The following is a 22778-nucleotide window of genomic DNA, read 5'->3' on the forward strand; positions in this document are numbered from 1 at the left end:
CTCACATACCTCAAACCCCAGGCTGGAATGGCGCTGCCGCATGAGTCTCCCCTTTTATAACCGGGGGGCGGACGTCACAGACGGCCGTCTGGTCACGTGAGGAGGGCGGTCACGTGTCGGGGTGAGGGCCGCCAGTCTTTGCATCTGATTGGCTACCCGGCTGTCGTTCCCTCCCCCTCCCCCACCACCTTTCCCATTTTTCCACCCCCCACAAAAAAGTTGAACCCCGAATCTAGGAATTTATCGCGGTTATTATTATTTTTGTTATACATATATATATTTTTTAATTAGCGGGTTTCTGTGTTCTTTCCCGAGCCCAAAGCGGGTGACGTCAGAATGAGTTGACAGATCTGTGTGCCAGTTGGCGCACGCGCACTGGAGCCGCTGCGCAAACCCCTGCCCCAAAAATCAAAAATTAATATTAAAATTGAAAAAAATGAACATTTTAACATCAAAACCACCTCAAAGCGTCTAACACATTGCGCGCTTGTCAACCAGGAGAATGACGATCAATAAACATTCTCCCTTCAGCGAACAGCGAGTCACGTGACAGACAGGCGTTGGTCAACAACAACAAAAAAAAAAAAAATGCGAATAAAATTCTTCCTTCACACGATTTTTTAAAATCGCAGACGCCGTCGGTTTCGATGTTCAAAGTCCGGAGGAATATCCAAATAACACGACGCGATTGACCGTTTTCAAATATTTTTTTGTTTTTTGTTTTTCTTTGAAAACATTTGGTCAACAATGTCGACGCAAGGTGGGCTCCGCTGGCGAATTGTGCGGGTTTTGTGAGGCGGAGGAGCCGTTGGGGGAATTGTGCGTTTGGTTTTTAGTCTTTTTCAAGTGGGTTTTTTTTCCCCCCTTTGTTGGTTCTTTGTTTGAAGCTGTGGGCAGCACAAGATGGCGGCGCTGGCGACGCTGGCGAGTGGTTGGAGGCTGCAGCTCATGGTCGCTCCTCTAGTCACCAGGGCCAGGGCTCTGCTGGTAAGATGCTTCTCACCTCAGGCAACTCTCGTTTATGGTCGTGTGCATTGAAACTACGATTTTAAAAAAAAACAAAAAAACTTTTGTTGCGTGCTATCCAGTCAACACAAAGACAATAGACAATAGGTGCAGGAGGAGGCCATTCAGCCCTTCGAGCCAGCACGCACCGCCATTCAATGCGATCATGGCTGATCACTCTCAATCAGTACCCCGTTCCTGCCTTCTCCCCATACCCCCTCACTCCGCTATCCTTAAGAGCTCTATCCAGCTCTCTCTTGAAAGCATCCAACGAACTGGCCTCCACTGCCTTCTGAGGCAGAGAATTCCACACCTTCACCACTCTCTGACTGAAAAAGTTCTTCCTCATCTCCGTTCTAAATGGCCTACCCCTTATTCTCAAACTGTGGCCCCTTGTTCTGGACTCCCCCAACATTGGGAACATGTTTCCTGCCTCTAATGTGTCCAATCCCCTAATTATCTTATATGTTTCAATAAGATCCCCCCTCATCCTTCTAAATTCCAGTGTATACAAGCCCAATCGCTCCAGCCTTTCAACATACGACAGTCCCGCCATTCCGGGAATTAACCTAGTGAACCTACGCTGCACGCCCTCCATAGCAAGAATATCCTTCCTCAAATTTGGAGACCAAAACTGCACACAGTACTCCAGGTGCGGTCTCACCAGGGCCCCGTACAACTGTAGAAGGACCTCTTTGCTCCTAAAGACAATACATGATTACAATCCAGCCATTCACAGTGTACAGATAGATACATGATGACATTTGCTCTTATCTAGGTGTATTGATGTTATTGGAGGTGTATAATAATGCATTATTATTATTATTATTATTACTCTGTCCATCTACTCTGTCCATCTACTCTGTCCATCTACTCTGTCCATCTACTCTGTCCATCTACTCTGTCCATCTACTCTGTCCATCTACTCTGTCCATCTACTCTGTCCATCTGTTCATCTACTCTGTCCATCTACTCTGTCCATCTACTCTGTCCATCTACTCTGTCCATCTACTCTGTCCATCTACTCGGTCCATCTACTCTGTCCATCAGTCACCCATTCCTTCTCTCCCGAGATGCTGCCTGACCTGCTGAGTTACTCCAGCATTTTGTGAATAAATCGATTTGTACCAGCATCTGCAGTTATTTTCTTATACTCTGTCCATCTACTCTGTGATTTTGAACCCCTCCATACATAGATCACAGTAGATGCACAGAGTCTCTTGCCCAGAGTAGGTGAATTGAGGCCAGACCATGCCAACCAGTCAACAGAAAGTTCAGTGCACAGATACATGATGACATTTGCTCTTATCTAGGTGTATTGATGTTATTGGAGGTATATAAAATCATGAGAGGAATAGATCACAGAGTAGATGCACAGAGTCTCTTCCCCAGAGTACGTGAATCGAGGCCAGACCATGCTATCCAGTCAACAGAAAGACAATACATGATTACAATCCAGCCATTCACAGTGTACAGATAGATACATGATGACACTTGCTCTTATCTAGGTGTATTGATGTTATTGGAGGTGTATAATAATGCATTATTATTATTATTATTATTACTCTGTCCATCTACTCTGTCCATCTACTCTGTCCATCTACTCTGTCCATCTACTCTGTCCATCTACTCTGTCCATCTACTCTGTCCATCTACTCTGTCCATCTACTCTGTCCATCTACTCTGTCCATCTACTCTGTCCATCTACTCTGTCCATCTACTCTGTCCATCTACTCTGTCCATCTACTCTGTCCATCTACTCTGTCCATCTACTCTGTCCATCTACTCTGTGATTTTGAACCCCTCCATACATACGATCATAAAATCATAAACTCATGATTTTATACACCTCTACAAGATCAATACTAGATAAGATCAAGCATCAAGTGAATGGCTGGACTGTAATCATGTATTGTCTTCTTGCAGACTGGATGTCTCGGTCTGGCCTCGATTCACCTACTCTGGGCAAGAGACTCTGTGCATCTACTCTGTGATCTATTCCTCTCATGATTTTATACACCTCCATAGCATCAATACACCTAGATAAGAGCAAATATCATCATAAATCTGTCCACTGTGAATGGCTGGACTGTAATCATGTATTGTCTTCTTGCAGACTGGATGTCTCGGTCTGGCCTCGATTCCCCTACTCTGGGCAAGAGACTCTGTGCATCTACTGTGATCTATTCCTCTCATGATTTTATACACCTCCATAGCATCAATACACCTAGATAAGAGCAAATATCATCATAAATCTGTCCATTGTGAATGGCTGGACTGTAATCATGTATTGTCTTCTTGCAGACTGGATGGCACGGTCTGGCCTCAATTCACCTACTCTGGGCAAGAGACTGTACATCTACTGTGATCTATTCCTCATGATTTTATATACCTCCATAGCATCAATACACCTAGATAAGAGCAAGTATCATCATAAATCTGTCCACTGTGAATGGCTGGACTGTAATCATGTATTGGCTTCCTGCAGACTGGATGGCACGGTCTGGCCTCAATTCACCTACTCTGGGCAAGAGACTCTGTGCATCTATTCTGTGCATCTACTCTGTCCATCTACTCTGTCCATCTACTCTGTCCATCTACTCTGTCCATTTACTCTGTCCATCTACTCTGTCCATCTACTCTGTCCATCTACTCTGTCCACCTACTCTGTGATTTTGAACCCCTCCATACATAGATCACAGTAGATGCACAGAGTCTCTTGCCCAGAGTAGGTGAATCGAGGCCAGACCATGCCAACCAGTCAACAGAAAGTTCAGTGCACAGATACATGATGACATTTGCTCTTATCGAGGTGTATTGATGTTATTGGAGGTGTATAATAATGCATTATTATTATTATTATTATTACTCTGTCCATCTACTCTGTCCATCTACTCTGTCCATCTACTCTGTCCATCTACTCTGTCCATCTACTCTGTCCATCTACTCTGTCCATCTACTCTGTCCATCTACTCTGTCCATCTACTCTGTGATTTTGAACCCCTCCATACATAGATCAGAGTAGATGCACAGAGTCTCTTGCCCAGAGTAGGTGAATTGAGGCCAGACCGTGCCATCCAGTCTGGAAGAAGACAATACATGATTACAGTCCAGCCATTCACTTGATGCTTGATCTTATCTAGTATTGATCTTGTAGAGGTGTATAAAATCATGAGTTTATGATTTTATGATCGTATGTATGGAGGGGTTCAAAATCACAGAGTAGATGCACAGAGTAGATGCACAGAGTCTCTTGCCCAGAGTAGGTGAATCGAGGCCAGACCATGCCAACCAGTCAACAGAAAGTTCAGTGCACAGATACATGATGACATTTGCTCTTATCTAGGTGTATTGATGTTATTGGAGGTGTATAAAATCATGAGAGGAATAGATCACAGAGTAGATGCACAGTCTCTTCCCCAGAGTACGTGAATCGAGGCCAGACCATGCTATCCAATCAACAGAAAGACAATACATGATTACAATCCAGCCATTCACAGTGTACAGATAGATACATGATGACATTTGCTCTTATCTAGGTGTATTGATGTTATTCGAGGTGTATACAATCATGAGGAATAGATCACAGTAGATACACAGAGTCTCTTGCCCAGAGTAGGTGAATTGAGGCCAGACCGTGCCATCCAGTCTGACAATCGACAATAGACAATAGGTGCAGGAGTAGGCCATTCAGCCCTTCGAGCCAGCACCGCCATTCAATGCGATCATGGCTGATCACTCTCAATCAGTAACCCGTTCCTGCCTTCTCCCAATACCCCCTCACTCCGCTATCCTTAAGAGCTCTATCCAGCTCTCTCTTGAAAGCATCCAACGAACCGGCCTCCACTACCTTCTGAGGCAGAGAATTCCACACCTTCACCACTCTCTGACTGAAAAAGTTCTTCCTCATCTCCGTTCTAAATGGCCTACCCCTTATTCTTAAACTGTGGCCCCTTGTTCTGGACTCCCCCAACATTGGGAACATGTTTCCTGCCTCTAATGTGTCCAATCCCCTAATTATCTTATATGTTTCAATAAGATCCCCCCTCATCCTTCTAAATTCCAGTGTACATCACAGTGGACAGATTTATGATGATATTTGCTCTTATCTAGGTGTATTGATGCTATGGAGGTGTATAAAATCATGAGAGGAATAGATCACAGAGTAGATGCACAGAGTCTCTTGCCCAGAGTAGGTGAATCGAGGCCAGACCGTGCCATCCAGTCTGCAGGAAGCCAATACATGATTACAGTCCAGCCATTCACAATGTACAGATAGATACATGATGACATTTGCTCTTATCTAGGTGTATTGATGTTATTGGAGGTGTATAAAATCATGAGAGGAATAGATCACAGTAGATGCACAGAGTCTCTTGCCCAGAGTAGGTGAATCGAGGCCAGACCATGCCAACCAGTCAACAGAAAGTTCAGTGTACAGATACATGATGACATTTGCTCTTATCTAGGTGTATTGATGTTATTGGAGGTGTATAAAATCATGAGGAATGGATCACAGAGTAGATGCACAGTCTCTTGCCCAGAGTAGGTGAATTGAGGCCAGACCGTGCCATCCAGTCAACAAAAAGACAATACATGATTACAATCCAGCCATTCACAGTGGACAGATTTATGATGATATTTGCTCTTATCTAGGTGTATTGATGCTATGGAGGTGTATAAAATCATGAGAGGAATAGATCACAGAGTAGATGCACAGAGTCTCTTGCCCAGAGTAGGTGAATCGAGGCCAGACCGTGCCATCCAGTCTGCAGGAAGCCAATACATGATTACAATCCAGCCATTCACAGTGGACAGATTTATGATGATATTTGCTCTTATCTAGGTGTATTGATGATATTGGAGGTGTATAAAATCACGAGGAATAGATCACAGTAGATGCACAGTCTCTTGCCCAGAGTAGGTGAATTGTGGCCAGACCGTGCCATCCAGTCTGCAAGAAGACAATACATGATTACAGTCCAGCCATTCACAGTGGACAGATTTATGATGATATTTGCTCTTATCTAGGTGTATTGATGCTATGGAGGTGTATAAAATCATGAGAGGAATAGATCACAGTAGATGCACAGAGTCTCTTGCCCAGAGTAGGGGAATCGAGGCCAGACCGAGACATCCAGTCTGCAAGAAGACAATACATGATTACAGTCCAGCCATTCACTTGATGCTTGATCTTATCTAGTATTGATCTTGTAGAGGTGTATAAAATCATGAGTTTATGATTTTATGATCTTATGTATGGAGGGGTTCAAAATCACAGAGTAGATGGACAGAGTAGATGCACAGAGTTTCTTGCCCAGAATAGGTGAATCAAGGCCAGACCACAGTTTAAGAATAAGGGGCAGGCTATTTAGAACTGAGATGAGGAAAAACTTTTTCAGTCAGAGAGTTGTGAATCTGTGGAATTCTCTGCCTCAGAAGGCAGTGGAGGCCAATTCTCTGAATGCATTCAAGAGAGAGCTAGATAAAGCTCTTAAGGATAGCGGAGTCAGGGGGTATGGGGAGAAGGCAGGAATGGGGTACTGATTGAGAATGATCAGCCATGATCACATTGAATGGCGGTGCTGGCTCGAAGGGCCGAATGGCCTCCTCCTGCACCTATTGTCTATTAAATCATCAGAGGAATAGGTCGGGTTGATGCACAGAGTCTCTTGCCCAGAGTAGGTGAATCGAGGCCAGACCATTCTATCCAGTCAACTTAAAGGCAATACCTGATTACAATCCAGCCATTTACAGTATACAGACACATGATCTTATCTAGGTGTATTGATCTTATAGAGGTGTACAAAATCATGAGAGGAAGAGATCGGGTAGATGTACAGAGTCTCTTGCCCAGAGTAGGTGAATCGAGGATCAGACCGTGCTATCCAGACAACAAGGCAAGGCAAGTTTATTTACGTAGCACAGTTCAGCAACCAGGCCATTCAAAGTGCTTTACATAAAACATTAAAGAGCAATTAAAAGCAATTAAAAACAGCCATTAAAGAGAATAGAAAATAAAAACAAGCTCAAATAGAATAAGACGGGTATGAAATACAAGAATAAAAGTTACAGTGCAGTGTAAGAAATTAATAATTATTTGATTTAATAAAAGGCAGTGTCAAACAGAAAAGTCTTCAGCCTTCGATTTAAAAGAACCGAGGGTGGCAGTGGACCTGCAGTTTACTGGGAGTTTGTTCCATATATGTGGGCGGCACGGTAGCGCAGCGGTAGAGTTGCTGCTTTACAGCGAATGCAGCGAATGCAGAGCCGGAGACTCAGGTTCGATCCTGACTACGGGTGCTGCACTGTAAGGAGTTTGTACGTTCTCCCCGTGACCTGCGTGGGTTTACTCCGAGATCTTCGGTTTCCTCCCACACTCCAAAGACGTACAGGTATGTAGGTTAATTGGCTGGGTAAATGTTTAAAAAAATTGTCCCTAGTGGGTGTAGGATAGCGTTAATGTACGGGGATCACTGGGCGGCACGGACTTGGAGGGCCGAAAAGGCCTGTTTCCGGCTGTATATATATGATATGATATGATATGATAAAAACTAAAAGCAGACCTGTCCAAGACGACCTGAGAGGTCTGCAATGGTTCATAATGTAGCAGACGGTCAGAAATGTATTTTTACAGAAAGACAATACCTGATTACAATCGAGTCATTCACAGTGTACAAATATAGGTATAGTGATACTTGATGTTGTAGAGGTGTATTGATCTTATAGAGGTGCATTAGGTACAAGGCCCTAGTGAGACCGCACCTGGAGTACTGTGTGCAGTTTTGGTCTCCAAATTTGAGGAAGGATATTCTTGCTATTGAGGGCGTGCAGCGTAGGTTCACTATGTTAATTCCCGGAATGGCGGGACTGTCGTATGTTGAAAGACTGGAGCGACTAGGCTTGTATACACTGGAATTTAGAAGGATGAGAGGAGATCTTATCGAAACGTATAAGATTATTAAGGGGTTGGACACGTTAGAGGCGGGAAACATGTTCCCAATGTTGGGGGAGTCCAGAACAAGGGGCCACAGTTTAAGAATAAGGGGTAGGCCATTTAGAACTGAGATGAGGAAAAACCTTTTCAGTCAGAGAGTTGTGAGTCTGTGGAATTCTCTGCCTCAGAAGGCAGTGGAGGCCAATTCTCTGAATGCATTCAAGAGAGAGCTAGATAGAGCTCTTAAGGATAGCGGAGTCAGGGGTATGGGGAGAAGGCAGGAACGGGGTACTGATTGAGAATGATCAGCCATGATCACATTGAATGGCGGTGCTGGCTCGAAGGGCCGAATGGCCTCCTGCGCCTATTGTTTATTGTCTATTAAATCATCAGAGGAATAGGTCGGGTTGATGCACAGAGTCTCTTGCCCAGAGTAGGTGAATCGAGGCCAGACCATGCTATCCAGTCAGCAGGAAGACAATACATGATGTATGTTCTCCAGAGGTGCTGCCTGACCCACTGAATTAGTCCGGCACTTTGTGTATTTTATTTTGTAAACCATCATCTGCAGTTTCTTGTGTCTAAATAGATATACAGTCAATTATCCGTTATTCTTATAAGAAAATAACTGCAGATGCTGGTACAAATCGAAGGTATTTATTCAGAAAATGCTGGAGTAACTCAGCAGGTCAGGCTGCATCTCAGGAGAGAAGGAATGGGCGACGTTTCGGGTCGTGGGTCTGCTGATTTACTCCAGCATTTTGTGAATAAATACCTTCGATCCGTTATTCTTAGGTCAGTTAAGAGATACTGCGTGGAAACGGTCCCTTCGGCCCACCGTGTCCGCTCTGACCAGCGATCCCCGCGCATTAACACACACGAGGGAAGATGCACAATTTTACCAAGCCAAATCAACCTACAAAACCTGTGCGTTTTTGGAGTGCGGGAGGAAACCGTAGATCCCGGAGAAAACGCACGCAGGTCACCGGGATAACGTAGAAACTCCGTACAGACAGCACCCGCAGTTGGGATCGCAGTTGGTGCTGTGAGGCGGCAACTCTACCGCTGCGCCACTGTTGCGCTGGTGCAAGCCAAAAATCTGTAGTGCAAACTTAGAAGTACAAAGGTCATAAATGGGAGAAGGGAACTGTGGATCTTTCGAGACCTTGCATTAGGATCGGGGTGGTGATAGAAGGGAGAACAGGTAGCAATGAACTTCCATGTGAATGTCGCAATAGCAGGGTTTTTTTAAATCGGTGATAAGAGCAGAGAACATAACAAAGTACACAATGTACCGAACATGATGCCAAGATAAATTGTGTAGGAAGGAACTGCAGATGCTGGTTTAAACCGAAGATAGACGCAAAATGCTGGAGTAACAGTGGCGCAGCGGTAGAGTTGCTGCCTTACAGCGCTTTCAGCACCGGAGACCCAGGTTCGATCCCGACTACGGGTGCTGTCTGTACGGAGTTTGTACGTTCTCCCCCTGACCGCCTGGGTTTCCTCCAAGATCGGTTTCCTCCCACACTCCAAAGACGTGCAGGTTTATAGGTTAATTGGCTTGGTATAAATGTAAAATTTGTCCCTCGTGTGTGTAGGACGGTGTTAATGAGCGTGGATCAGTGCGGACCCGTTGGGCCGAAGGGCCTGTCTCCGCGCCGTATCTCTGGAACTAAAAAACAAAAAAAAGACGGGCAGCATCTCTGGATAGAAGGAATGTGTGATGTTTGCGGGTCGAGACCCTTCTTCAGACTGAGTCAGGGGAGAGGGAGATGCACAGATTAGGAAGGGTGAAGATGAGACATCAAAAGAGATGGAGATCAAGGAAAATGTAGAATGGATCATTGTTAGCTGGGAGAACAAAGCAAGCAGATAAAATGTAGTCGGCGACAGTCAGACTGGTCGGAGACGGAGGGGGAGGGATGGAAAGAGAGGGAAACCAAGGGTTACTTGAAGGTAGACACAAAATGCTGGAGTAACTCAGCGGGTCAGGCAGCGTCTCGGCAGAGAAGGAATGGGTGACGTTTCTGAAGAAGGGTTTCGACCCGAAACGTCACCCATTCTTTCTCTCCTGAGATGCTGCCTGACCCGCTGAGTTACTCCAGCATTTTGTGTCTACCTTCGATTTAAACCAGCATCTGCAGTTTTTTTTCCTCCACAAGTGTTACTTGAAGTTAGAGATCGTGTAAGAAAATAACTGCAGATGCTGGTACAAAACGAAGGTATTTATTTCATAAAATGCTGGAGTAACTCAGCGGGTCAAGCAGCATCTCAGGAGAGAAGGAATGGGTGACGCTTCTGAAGAAAGGTTTCGACCCGAAACGTCGCCCATTCCTGCTCTTCCGAGATGCTGCCTGACCCGCTGAGTTACTCCAGCATTTTGTGTCTACCTTCGATTTAAACCAGCATCTGCAGTTTTTTTTCCTACACAAGTGTTCCTTGAAGTTAGAGATCGTGTAAGAAAATAACTGCAGATGCTGGTACAAATCGAAGGTATTTATTTCACAAAATGCTGGAGTAACTCAGCGGGTCGGGCAGCATCTGAGGAGAGAAGGAATGGGTGACGTTTCGGGTCGAGACCCTTCTTCAGACTGATGTCAGGGGGCGGGACAGAGGAAGGATATAGGTGGAGACAGGAAGATAGAGGGAGATCTGGGAAGGGGAAGGGGAAGAGAGGGACAGAGGAACTATCTAAAGTTGGAGAAGTCAATGTTCATACCACTGGGCTGCAAGCTGCCCAAGCGAAATATGAGGTGCTGTTCCCCCACTTTCCGGTGGGCCTCACTATGGCACTGGAGGAGGCTCATGACAGAAAGGTCAGACTGGGAGTGGGAGGGGGAGTTGAAGTGCTCAGCCACCGGGAGATCAGATTGGTTGAGGCGGACTGAGCGAAGGTGTTGAGCGAAGCGATCGCCGAGCCTGCGTTTGGTTTCGCCGATGTAAATCAGTTGACATCTAGAGCAGCGGATACAATAGATGAGGTTGGAGGAGGTGCAGGTGAACCTCTGTCTCATCTGGAAAGACCGTTTGGGTCCTAGTTTGGTGAAATGAAGTTAGAGATCAATATTTGTGCCGCTGGGGTGTATTTGGGACGATGGTTGCAAATGGATCCAACCCTCCTCTTTGCTTCACCCGTCCCCAGAGCGTGGTCCCACAATGGAGGCCGAGGCAGCCCATTCTCCTGCCCTTCAGCACCGTGGCAGACCAGGCCACCTTCAACACGATCTCCCGCTTCAAGGAACGGCCGTGGGAGTATCTGGAGAGCGAAGGTACTTGGTCCTCCAGGCCACCCTGTGCGCTGCATCCACTGAGGTGCATCGGCAGGGTCGGGCGCGAGACGCTCACCCGTTAGGTACAGGTGCTCCTCGACTTACGATGGAGTGACGTTCCGAGAAACCCGTCTCAAACCCAAAATATCGTAAGTCGAAATGCATTTAATACACGTGGCCAGAAACGAGCTGCGGCTCGCTGCCGTCGCCCAACGTTTGCACCATCATAAAGATGAAATATCGCAAGTCCAAGCATCGTAAGTCGGGGAGCATCTGCATTGAGGGGTGCAGGGGTAGAGTTGCTGCCTCACAGCGCCAGAGACCCGGGTTCGATCCTGACCACAGGTGCTGTCTGTACGGAGTTTGTACGTTTTCCCCGTGACCTGCGTGGGTTAGACGTTAGACAATAGACAATAGGTGCAGGAGTAGTCAGCACCGCCCGCCATTCGAGCCAGCGCCGCCATTCAATGTGATCATGGCTGATCATTCTCATTCAGTACCCCGTTCCTGCCTTCTCCCCATACCCCCTGACTCAGCTATCCTTAAGAGCTCTATCTAGCTCCCTCTTGAATGCATTCAGAAAATTGGCCTCCACTGCCTTCTGAGGCAGTGAATTCCACACCTTCACCACTCTCTGACTGAAAAAGTTTCTCATCCCCGTTCTAAATGGCCTACCCATTATTCTCAAACTGTGGCCACTGGTTCTGGACTCCCCCAACATTGGGAACATGTTTCCTGCCTCTAATGTGTCCAACCCCTTAATAATCTTATATGTTTCGATAAGATCCCCTCTCATCCTTATAAATTCCAGTGTATACAAACCTAGTCGCTTCAGTCTTTCAGCATATGACAGTCCCGCCATTCCGGGAATTAACCTAGTAAACCTACGCTGCACGCCCTCAATAGCAAGAATATCCATCCTCAAATTTGGAGACCAAAACTGCACACAGTACTCCAGGTGCGGTCTCACTAGGGCCCTGTACAACTGCAGAAGGACCTCTTTGCTCCTATACTCAACTCCTCTTGTTATGAAGGCCAACATTCCATTGGTTTTCTTCACTGCCTGCTGTACCTGCATGCTTCCTTTCAGTGACTGATGCACTAGGACACCCAGATCTTGTTGTACATCCCCTTTTCCTAACTTGACACCATTCAGATAATAATCTGCCTTCCTATTCTTACCACCAAAGTGGATAACCTCACACTTATCCACATTAAACTGCATCTGCCATGCATCCGCCCACTCACACAACCTGTCCAAGTCACCCTGCAACCTCATAGCATCTTCCACACAGTTCACACTGCCACCCAGCTTTGTATCATCTGCAAATTTGCAAATGGTACTTTTAATCCCTTCATCCAAGTCATTAATGTATATTGTAAATAGCTGTGGTCCCAGCACCGAGCCTTGCGGTACCCCACTAGTCACTGCCTGCCATTCTGAAAGGGACCCATTTATCCCCACTCTTTGCTTTCTGTCTGCCAACCAATTTTCAATCCATGTCAGTATCCTACCCCCAATACCATGTGCTCTACTTTTGCCCACTAATCTCCTATGTGGAACCTTGTCGAAGGCTTTCTGAAAGTCGAGGTACACCACATCCACCGGCTCTCCCCTGTCAATTTTCCTAGTTACATCCTCAAAAAATTCCAGAAGATTAGTCAAGCATGATTTCCCCTTCATAAATCCATGCTGACTCAGAACGATCCTGTTACTGCTATCCAAATGCTTTGCAATTTTGTCTTTTATAATTGACTCCAGCATCTTCCCCACCACTGATGTCAGACTAACTGGTCTATAATTTCCCGTTTTCTCTCTCTCCCTCCTTTCTTAAAAAGTAGGATAACATTAGCTACCCTCCAATCCACAGGAACTGATCCTGAATCTATAGAACATTGGAAAATGATCACCAATGCATCCACGATTTCTAGAGCCGCCTCCTTAAGTACTCTGGGATGCAGACCATCAGGCCCTGGGGATTTATCAGCCTTCAGTCCCATCAGCCAACCCAACACCATTTCCTGCAGGGGTTTCTTCGGTTTCCTCCCACGCTTCAAAGAAGTGTAGGTTTGCAGGTTGATTGGCTTTGGTGTGATGGGTAGTGCGAGTGTACAGGGTGATAGCTGGTCAGCACGCTCTTGGTGGGCCGAAGGGCCTGTTTCGGTGCTGTATCTCTAAACTAAACTAAACTAAACATGCTGATCTTGCAGAGGTGTACAAAATTGCGAGAGGAATAGATCGGGTAGACACACAGAGTCTCTTTCCCAGAGTAGGGGAGTCGAGAACCAGAGGACATGGGTTTAGGGTGAAGGGGGAAAAGATTTAACAGGAACCTGAGGGGTAACCTTTTCACTCAAAGAGTGGTAGGTGTATGGAACGAGTAGTTAGACAATAGACAATAGGTGTAAGAGTAGGCCATTCGGCCCTTCGAGCCAGCACTGCCATTCACTGTGATCATGGCTGATCATCCACAATCAGTACTCTGTTACTGCCTTCTCCCCATATCCCTTGACTCCGTTATCTTTAAGAGCTCTATTTAACTCTCTCTTGAAAGCCTCCAGAGAATCGGCCTCCACTGCCTTCTGCGGCAGAGAATTCCACAGATTTACAACTCTCTGGGTGAAAATTTTCTTCCTCATCTCCGTTCTAAATGTCCTACCCCTTATTCTTAAACTGTGGCCCCTGGTTCTGGACTCCAACATCAGGAACATGTTTCCTGCCTTTAGCGTGTCCATTCCCTTAATAATCTTATATGTTTCAATAAGATCCCCTTTCATCCGTCTAAATTCCAATGTATTCAAGCCCAGTCGTTCCAGTCTTTCAACATATGACAGTCCCGCCATCCTGGGAATTAACCTAGTGAACCTACCTTGCACTCCTTCAATAGCAAGAATGTCCTTCCTCAAATTTGGAGACCAAAACTGCACACAATACTCCAGGTGAGGTCTCACTAGGGTCCTGTACAACTGCAGAAGGACCTCTTTGCTCCTATACTCAACTCCTCTTGTCATAAAGGCCAACACGCCATCAGCTTTCTTCACTGCCTGCTGGACCTGCATGCTTACTTTCAGTGACGGCAGGATTGAGGTAGGTACTAGCACAATGTTTAAGAAACATTTAGACAGGTACATAGATTTGTAGTTTAATGGTTGAGAGGGATATGGGCCAAACGCAAGCAGGTGGGATTAGTCTAGATGGGACATGTCGGCCAGTGTGGGCAAGTTGGGCCAAAGTGCCTGTCTCCATGCTCCGTGATTCTCTGAGTTTCCCCATAACCACAGGAGTCTCAGGCCATGGAGTTCAGGTGAAGTGTTAAGAAGTTTGCAGAGGATATGAGGAAGGTGTTGAAGGGTGGTTGGAATCTGGAACACATTGCCTGGCAAGATGGAGGCAGGTTTAGTTGAGTTTTTTATTATTATCGTCATGTGTACTGTGAAAAACCTTTTTGTACCGGAGACTCAGGTTCGATCCTGACTACGGGTGCTGCACTGTAAGGAGTTTGTACGTTCTCCCCGTGACCTGCGTGGGTTTACTCCGAGATCTTCGGTTTCCTCCCACACTCCAAAGACGTACAGGTATGTAGGTTAATTGGCTGGGTAAATGTAAAAATTGTCCCTAGTGGGTGTAGGATAGTGTTAATGTGCGGGGATCACTGGGCGGTACGGACTTGGAGGGCCGAAAAGGCCTGTTTCCGGCTGTATGTATATGATATGATATGATCTCTAAAAATCATATCCAGTCAGCGGAAAGACTATACGTGTCGCACGCTATCCCTTCCCCCTCTGTGACTAGCTGGGTCAGTGTGTCTCATGCTATCCTTTCCCCCTCTGTGACTAGCTGGGTCAGTGTGTCTCATGCTATCCTTTCCCCCTCTGACGGGCTGGGTCAGTGTGTCTCACGTTATTCCTTCCCCCTCTGTGACTGGCTGGGTCAGTGTGTCACACACTATCCTATCCCCCTCTGTGACTGGCTGGATCAGTGTGTCACACGCTGTCCTGTCCCCCTCTGGGACTGGCTGGGTCAAGTCAAGTTTATTTGTCACATACATATACAAGACGTGCAGTGAAATGGAAGTGGCCACGCCTGTGGATTGTGCTGATCTACAAAACAGAATAGAATTTTTTTTTTAACACAGAAAATAAATTAATACAGTAAATTAAATTAGTCCCTGGTGATATGAGAGTTAACAGTCCTGATGGCCTGTGGGAAGAAACTCCGTCTCATCCTCTCCGTTTTCACAGTGCGACAGCGGAGGCGTTTGCCTGACCGTAGCAGCTGGAACAGTCCGTTGCTGGAGTGGTAGGGGTCCCCCATAATGTTGCTGGCTCTGGATCTGCACCTCCTCATGTATAGGTCCTGCAGGGGGGCGAGTGTAGTTCCCATGGTGCGTTCAGCCGAACGCATTACTCTCCGCAGAGCCTTCCTGTCCTGGGCAGAGCTGTTCCCAAACCAGATTGTGATGTTCCCGGACAAGATGCTTGAAGGACTGAAGCACTGAAGGATCGTCAGAGAGACCCTGAATTTCCTCAGCTGTCTGAGGTGGTAAAGGCGCTGCCTTGCCTTACCCACCAGTGCGGCAATGTGTGTTGTCCATGTCAGATCCTCTGTGATGTGGTCAGTGTGTCACACACTATCCCTTCCCCCTCTGTGAGTGAATGGGGTAGTTTTTGGAGGGGGTGTTTGACTTGCTCCAACCCTCAGCTTGTCGGGATGTGTACCTGAGCATATTTATCCTGCTGCAGAGTATATCGAGCGGTACGGCAGCCAGCCGGTGTGGGCTGACTATCGGAGGAACCACAAGGGTGCAATCCCACCCCAGAAGACCAGGAAAACCTGCATAGTAAGTGTGGCTAACTCTCTCCTCTCGGCCTCCTCTGATCGTACTAGTTCCTTGTCCTCAGACGTTGCCTGGTGACTACATTTATGTTCACTGTCCTTCGGTAGTTCCAGTTGTTACCATTCTAACAAGCTGTTCTCACAGAGTGATACAGCGTCGAAACAGGCCCAACTTGCCCGCACCGGCCAACAAGTCCCAGCTACACTAGTCCCACCTGCCTGCACTTGGTCCATATCCCTCCAAACCTGTCCTATCCATGTACCTGTCAAACTGTTTCTTAAACGTTGGGATAGTCCCAGCCTCAACCACCTCCTCTGCCAGCTCGTTCCATACACCCACCACCCTTTGTGTGAAAAAGTTACCCCTCGGATTCCTATTGAATCTTTTCCCCTTCACCTTAAACCCGTGTCCAATGGTCCTCGATTCCCCTACTCTGGGCAAGAGACTCTGTGCGTCTACCCGATCTATTCCTCTCATGATTTTATACACCTCTATAAGATCGTCCCTCACCCTCCTGCCCTCTAGGGAATAGAGACCCAGCCTGCTCAATGTCTCGAAGGTAGACACAAAATGCTGGAGTAACTCAGCATGTCAGGCAGCATTTCGGGAGAGAAGGAATGGGTGACGTTTCGGGTCGAGACCCTTCTTCCTTTTATGTCTACCTTCGATTTAAACCAGCATCTGCAGTTTTTTTCCTACTCAGTTTCTCCCTGAAGCTCAGACCCTCGAGTCCTGGCAACATCCTCGTAAATCTTCTCTGTAAACCTCTCCAGCTTGGCAACATCTTTCCTCTAACATGGTGTCCAGAACTGAACACGATACTCTAAATGCGGCCTCACCAATGTCTTGTACAACTGCAACCTGACCTCCCGATCTTCTATACTCAATATTCTCTCTTTTTCTTCCAGAGAGGAGACAAGATTTGCGGCAACGCCTGCCCAATATGTCGAGACCCAAAGATTCAGGTTGATCACAGGGTAAGCAATTCCCACTTGCATTTGCAGGCATGAGACATGGGAACAGAATCAGGCCTGTCGGACATGCAACAGGGTGGCCTGAACTGCACACAGTGTGCCCAGTGTGGTCTCCCGATGTATTCAGCTGCTTCATCATGTTCCAAATTAGGGCGGTCACAGTGGCGCAGCGGTAGAGTTGCTGCCTCACAGCGAATGCAGCGCCGGAGACCCGGGTTACATCCCGACTACGGGTGCTGTCTGTACGGAGTTTGTACGCTCACCCCGTAACCCGCGTGGGTTTTCTCCGAGATCTTCGGTTTCCTCCCACACTCCAAAGACGTGCGGGTTTGTAGGTTAATTGGCTTGGTATAAATGTAAAAATTGTCCCGAGTGGGTGTAGGATAGTGTTAGTGTGCGGGGATCGCTGGGCGGCGCAGACCCGGTGGGCCGAAGGGCCTGTTTCCGCGCTGTATCTCTAAACTTTAAACTAAAAGGCAGACTGTAGACATATTTTTCATCAGTTCATAATTTCAAAACTGATAGAGTTGAGTCTGCTCCACCATTCAATCATGGCTGATCTATCTCTCCCTCCAAACCCCATTCTTCTGCCTTCTCCCCATAACCCCCAACACTTGTACTAATCAAGAATCTATCCATCTCTGCCTTAAAAAAAATCCAATGACTTGGCCTTCACGGCCTTCTGTGGCAAAGAATTCCACAGATTCACCTCCCTTTGACTAAAGAAATTCCTCCTCATCGCCTTCCTAAAGGAATGTCCTTTAATTCTGAGGCTGTGCCCTCTGGTCCTAGACTCTCCCATTAGTGGAAACATCCTCTCCACATCCGCCCTATCCAGGCCTTTCACTATTCGGTACGTTTCAATGAGGTCCCCCCTCATTATTCTAAACTGCAGTGAGTACAGGCCCAGTGCCGACAAACGCTCATCATATGTTGACCCACTCATTCCTGGGATCATTCTTGTAAACCTCCTCCAGAAGGCAGGGGAATGGGGTTAGGAGGGAGCAATAGATCAGCCGTGATTGAATGGCAGAGTGGACTTGATGGGCCGAATGGCCTAATACTGCTCCTATCGCTTATGATCTGTATCTGTGGTTTATGTAAGACTGGTTGTGATAATCAGGCACACCACTGAGACTGGTTTCTGTGTCCTGCAGAATGTGAGGCTCCTGGAACAGTTCATTTGCTCCCACTCTGGCATTCCCTACCATCCCACCAGAACCGGTAAGGACCTCATTCATTGTTTTGACTCCCGTTCGGCCAAGGCAGAACTTTTCACCAAAGTCAAGGGATCAGATACAACCGTGACAAATGTGCCGATGCCTGGGATTGTAATCCGAACCACAGGCCGTCTCTGTCCCTGTCCCTGTCCCGAAGACAGACACAAAATGCCAGAGTAACTCAGCGGGGCAGGCAGCACCTCTGGAGAGAAGGAATGGGTGACGTTTCTGTCCTTGTCCCCTCTGGAGCTGTGGGTCAGTGTGTCACGCACTATCCCTTCCCCCTGGGACTGGCTGGGTCAGTATGTCACACACTATCCTATCGCCATGGGACTGGCTGGGTCAGTGTGTCACACACTATCCCGTTCCCCCTCTGGGAGTGGCTGGGTCAGTGTGTCACACACTATCCCTTCCCCCTCTGGGACTGGCTGGGTCAGTGTCACACACTATCCCTTCCCCCTCTGGGACTGGGTGGGTCAGTGTGTCACACACTATCCCTTCCCCCTCTGGGAGTGGGTGGGTCAGTGTGTCACGCACTATCCCTTCCCCTCTGGGACGATCAGTGTGTCACGCACTGTCCCTTCCCCTCTGGGACTGGCTGGGTCAGTGTGTCACACACTATCCCTTCCCCCTCTGGGACTGACTGGGTCACTTTGTCAGACACTATTCCTTCCTCCTGGGACTGGCTGGGTCAGTGTGTCACGCACTGTCCTATCCCCCTGGGACTCGGTGGGTCAGTGTGTCACGCACTATCCCTTCCCCCTCTGGGACTGGGTGGGTCAGTGTGTCACGCACTATCCCTTCCCCCTCTGGGACTGGGTGGGTCAGTGTGTTTCTCCAACTCCCTGACTGCGGGTGCTGTCTGTGCGGAGTTTGTACGTTCTCCCCATGTCCCGCGTGGGTTTTCGCCGGGAACTCCGGTTTCCTCCCGCGCTCCAAAGACGTGCAGGTTTGTAGGTTGAACCATTGGCTTGACAGAGCTTTCCCTAGTGTGTGTGGGATAGTGTTAGTGTGCGGGGATCGCTGGTCGGCGCGGACCCGTTGGGCCGAAGAGCCCGTTTCCACGCTGTGTCTCGAAACTAAAACTATTGTTCAATCCTAGGGGTGTGTATGAAACAGTTCAAGAACTTGACCAAAGCAATCCAGGATGCCAAGGACCACGGTAAGAAGCATGGAGGACACGTGTGGGAAAGAGCTGCTGATGGTGGTTTAAACCGTAGACACAAAATGCTGGAGTAACTCAGCATCTCTAGAGAGAAGGAATGGGTGACGTTTCAGGTTGAGACCCTTCAGACTGAGAGTCAGGGGGGGGGGGGGGGAGAGAGAGACACAGAGATAAGGAAGTGTAAGATGTGAAAATAAGACAAGGGGAATGGAGATCAAGGAAAATGTAGATTAGATCACTGTTAGCTGGGAGAACGTGACAACAAAGCAAATAGATAAAATGTATAGGGGGAAAAAAGTCCCAGAGGGGGAAGGGATAGTGTGTGACAAACTGACCCAGCCAGTCCCAGAGGGGAAGGGATAGTGCGTGACACCCTGACCCAGAGCTCCAGAGGGGACAAGGACAAAAACGTCACCCATTCCTTCTCTCCAGAGATGCTGCCTGCCCCGCAGAGACAGAGACGGGCTGTGGTCCGGATTACAATCCCTGGTTAAAATCGAAGGTAGATTCAAAATGCTGGAGTAACTCAGCGGGACAGGCAGCATCTCGGGAGAGAGGGAATGGGTGACGTTTCGGATTGAGACCCTTCTTCAAACTGGTGTAGTTGGAGACAGTAAGACTGGTCGGAGAACTGGGAAGGGGGAGGAGGGATGGAGAGAGGGAGGGGAAGTTGGAGTCTTGAAGTTGGAGAAGTCAATGTTCATACCGCTGGGGTGGAAGCTGCCCAAGCGAAATATGAGGTGCTGTTCCTCCAATTTGTGCTGGGCCTCACTCTGACAGTGGAGGAGGCCCCAGGACAGAAAGGTCAGTGTGGGGGTGGGAGGGAGAGTTAAAGTGCTGAGCCACCGGGAGATCGGGTAGGTTTAGGCGGAAGTGTTCTGTGAAACGATCGCCGAGCCTGCGCTTGGTCTCGCCGATAGACATGCTGTGAGTTGCAGCGGGGGAAGTAGTGCTGGAGGAATGCTGATTGAATTTAAATTTTTAAAAAAGGAACATCCATTCAGAAATGTTTAAAAAAAGTCATGGATCTAATTCTAATAGGGGTGGCACAGCGGTAGAGTTGCTGCCTCACAGCGCTGGAGACCCGGGTTCCATCCCGTCTACGGGCGCCGTCTGTACGGAGTTTGTACGTTCTCCCCGTGACCTGCGTGGGTTTTCTCCCAGATCTTCGGTTTCCTCCCACACTCCAAAGACGTGCGGGTTTGCCGGTTAATTGGCTTGGTATAAAATGTAAACTGTCCCCAGTAGGATAGCGTTAGTGTGTGGGGATCGCCGGTCGGCGCGGACACGGTGGGCCGAGGGGCCTGTTTCCGCGCTGTTAACTCTAAAAGTAAAACTTTATTTAAAAAGTGGGCTGAATTGGTGGTTCCTGATTGCCTTTCCGCCCCAGGTTTGCTAAAGTTCGCAGTGCCGCGCGTCGAGGTTCGCCCGGAGGATTACTGCGGCACCCACGCCGCGGTGGGCAAGACGCCACCTCCGGCGTGGGGGGATGAGCCTTGGTACAGCTGGTACCAGTGGCAGGAACCCCCCGAGAAGGAGATCGCCCGCATTCGACAAATGTACAAGCCCTTCCTCAAGGAAACGGCCACTGCAGCTCCAAGTGAAACAGCGGGACTTTCAAAGTGACCACAACCTCGAGCCTAGAAGCCACCGTGTATTCATGTCTTTTTTTCCAATAAAATGTGAAGTGTGTGTGTGTGCGTGCGTGCGTGTGGTTTGTGACGGGTGAGAAACCAATGCTAATCGTTCCTCTTTTCAAGAGAGAGTTAGATTTAGCTCTTAGGGCGAACGGAATCAAGAGATATGGGGAGAAAGCAGGAACAATAGACAATAGGTGCAGGAGTAGGCCATTCAGCCCTTCGAGCCTGTACGCCACGCCATTCAATGCGATCATGGCTGATCACTCTCAATCAGTACCCTGTTCCTGCCTTCTCCCCATACCCCCTCACTCCGCTATCCTTAAGAGCTCTATCCAGCTCTCTCTTGAAAGCATCCAACGAACTGGCCTCCACTGCCTTCTGAGGCAGAGAATTCCACACCTTCACCACTCTCTGACTGAAAAAGTTCTTCCTCATCTCCGTTCTAAAGAGGTACTGATTTTGGATGATCGTATTGAATGATCATATTGGATGATCATATTGAATGGCGGGTATTTATTCACAAAATGCTAGAGTAACTCAGCAGGTCAGGCAGCATCTCAGGAGAGAAGGAATGGGCGACGTTTCGGGTCGAGACCCTTCTTTTTGTACCAGCATCTGCAGTTATTTTCTTCCACATATTGAATGGCGGTGCTGGCTCGAAGGGCTGAGTGGCCTCCTCCTGCACCTGTTTTCTGTGCTTCTACAAGTTTAGTTTATTGTTTCCTGAATAGTGAAAGGCCCGGATAGAGTGGATGTGGAGAGGATGTTTCCACCAGTGGGAGAGTCTAGGACCAGAGGGCACTGCCTCAGAATTAAAGGACGAAGATGAGGAGTAATTTCTTTAGCCAGAGGGTGGTGAATCTGTGGAATTCATTACCACAGAGGGCTGTGGAGGCCAAGTCTTTGGGTATTTTTGAAAGGGGGGGTTGATAGGTTTTTGATTGGTAAGGGTGTCAAAGGTTATGGGGAGAAGGCAGGAGAATGGGGGTTGAGAGGAAAAATCGATTGTCCGTGATCAAATGGCAGAGCAGACCTGATGGGATGAATGGGCCAATTCTGCACTGATGACATGATTTACTACCAGGAGAAAACCACTCGACAATGGGCAGCAAAACTCCAAATACGTCAGCTTCCTGTACTGTGGTTACAAAGATACCCCTGAATGTGCTGAACAGTCAGTGGTCCAGTGTGGAAACTGGTCCTTCAGCCCAACAATGTCCCAGCTACACTAGTCCCACTTGCCTGCGCTTGGTCCATATCCCTCCAAACCTGTCCTATCCATGTACCTGTCCAACTTGTTTCTTAAACGATGGGATAGTCCCAGCCTCAACTACCTCCTCTGGCAGCTCGTTCCCTACACCCACCACCCTCTGTGTGGGAAAAGTTACCCCTCGGATTCCTATCAAATCGTTCCCCCTTCACCTTGAACCTATGTCCTCTGGTCCTCGATTCCCCAACTCTTGGTAAAAGACTCTGTGCATCTACCCGATCTATTCCTCTCGTGATTTTGTACACCTCTATAAGATCGCCCCTCATCCTCCTGCGCTCCATGGAATAGAGACCCAGCCTGCTCAACCTCCCCCTGTAGCTCACACCCTCTAGTCCTGGCAACATCCTCGTGAATGTCTTATTTCAAATGTAAAACAAGTCACAATAACATCCCAGAATCATGGCAGTCGACACAGCACGGTGGGGCAGTGGTAGAGTTGCTGCCTCCCAGTGCCAGAGAC

General features: G+C 47.9%; 1 protein-coding gene across 2 annotated transcripts; it reads left to right on the forward strand.

The window, feature by feature from the left end:
- The first annotated feature begins 550 nt into the window (after positions 1-550).
- On the forward strand, positions 551-21100 carry mrps18b (mitochondrial ribosomal protein S18B). 2 transcript variants are annotated; one of them, XM_078415839.1, is made up of 8 exons: positions 551-760; positions 888-987; positions 11085-11211; positions 15955-16052; positions 16958-17026; positions 18181-18247; positions 19346-19405; positions 20799-21100. In XM_078415839.1, exons 2-8 carry the CDS (start codon positions 904-906, stop codon positions 21032-21034), a joined length of 741 nt encoding a protein of 246 aa, XP_078271965.1. In that variant the 5' UTR covers positions 551-760; positions 888-903; the 3' UTR covers positions 21035-21100. The 2 variants fall into 2 exon arrangements, with proteins under 2 accessions (XP_078271965.1, XP_078271964.1); XM_078415838.1 differs by having other exon boundaries at positions 551-987.
- The last annotated feature ends 1678 nt before the right edge of the window (positions 21101-22778 follow it).

The sequence above is a fragment of the Rhinoraja longicauda genome, chromosome 19 (genome assembly GCF_053455715.1).
Source record: "Rhinoraja longicauda isolate Sanriku21f chromosome 19, sRhiLon1.1, whole genome shotgun sequence".
NCBI classification, from domain to species: Eukaryota; Metazoa; Chordata; class Chondrichthyes; order Rajiformes; family Arhynchobatidae; genus Rhinoraja; species Rhinoraja longicauda.

Bases quoted from the DNA above. Each gene is read 5' to 3' on its own strand.
- mrps18b (XM_078415838.1), top strand. From the start codon at position 904: ATGGCGGCGCTGGCGACGCTGGCGAGTGGTTGGAGGCTGCAGCTCATG. The intron at 11,212-15,954 runs GTACTTGGTCCT...ATCCTGCTGCAG, and splicing joins GGAGTATCTGGAGAGCGAAG to AGTATATCGAGCGGTACGGC. The intron at 16,053-16,957 runs GTAAGTGTGGCT...TTTTTCTTCCAG, and splicing joins AGACCAGGAAAACCTGCATA to AGAGGAGACAAGATTTGCGG.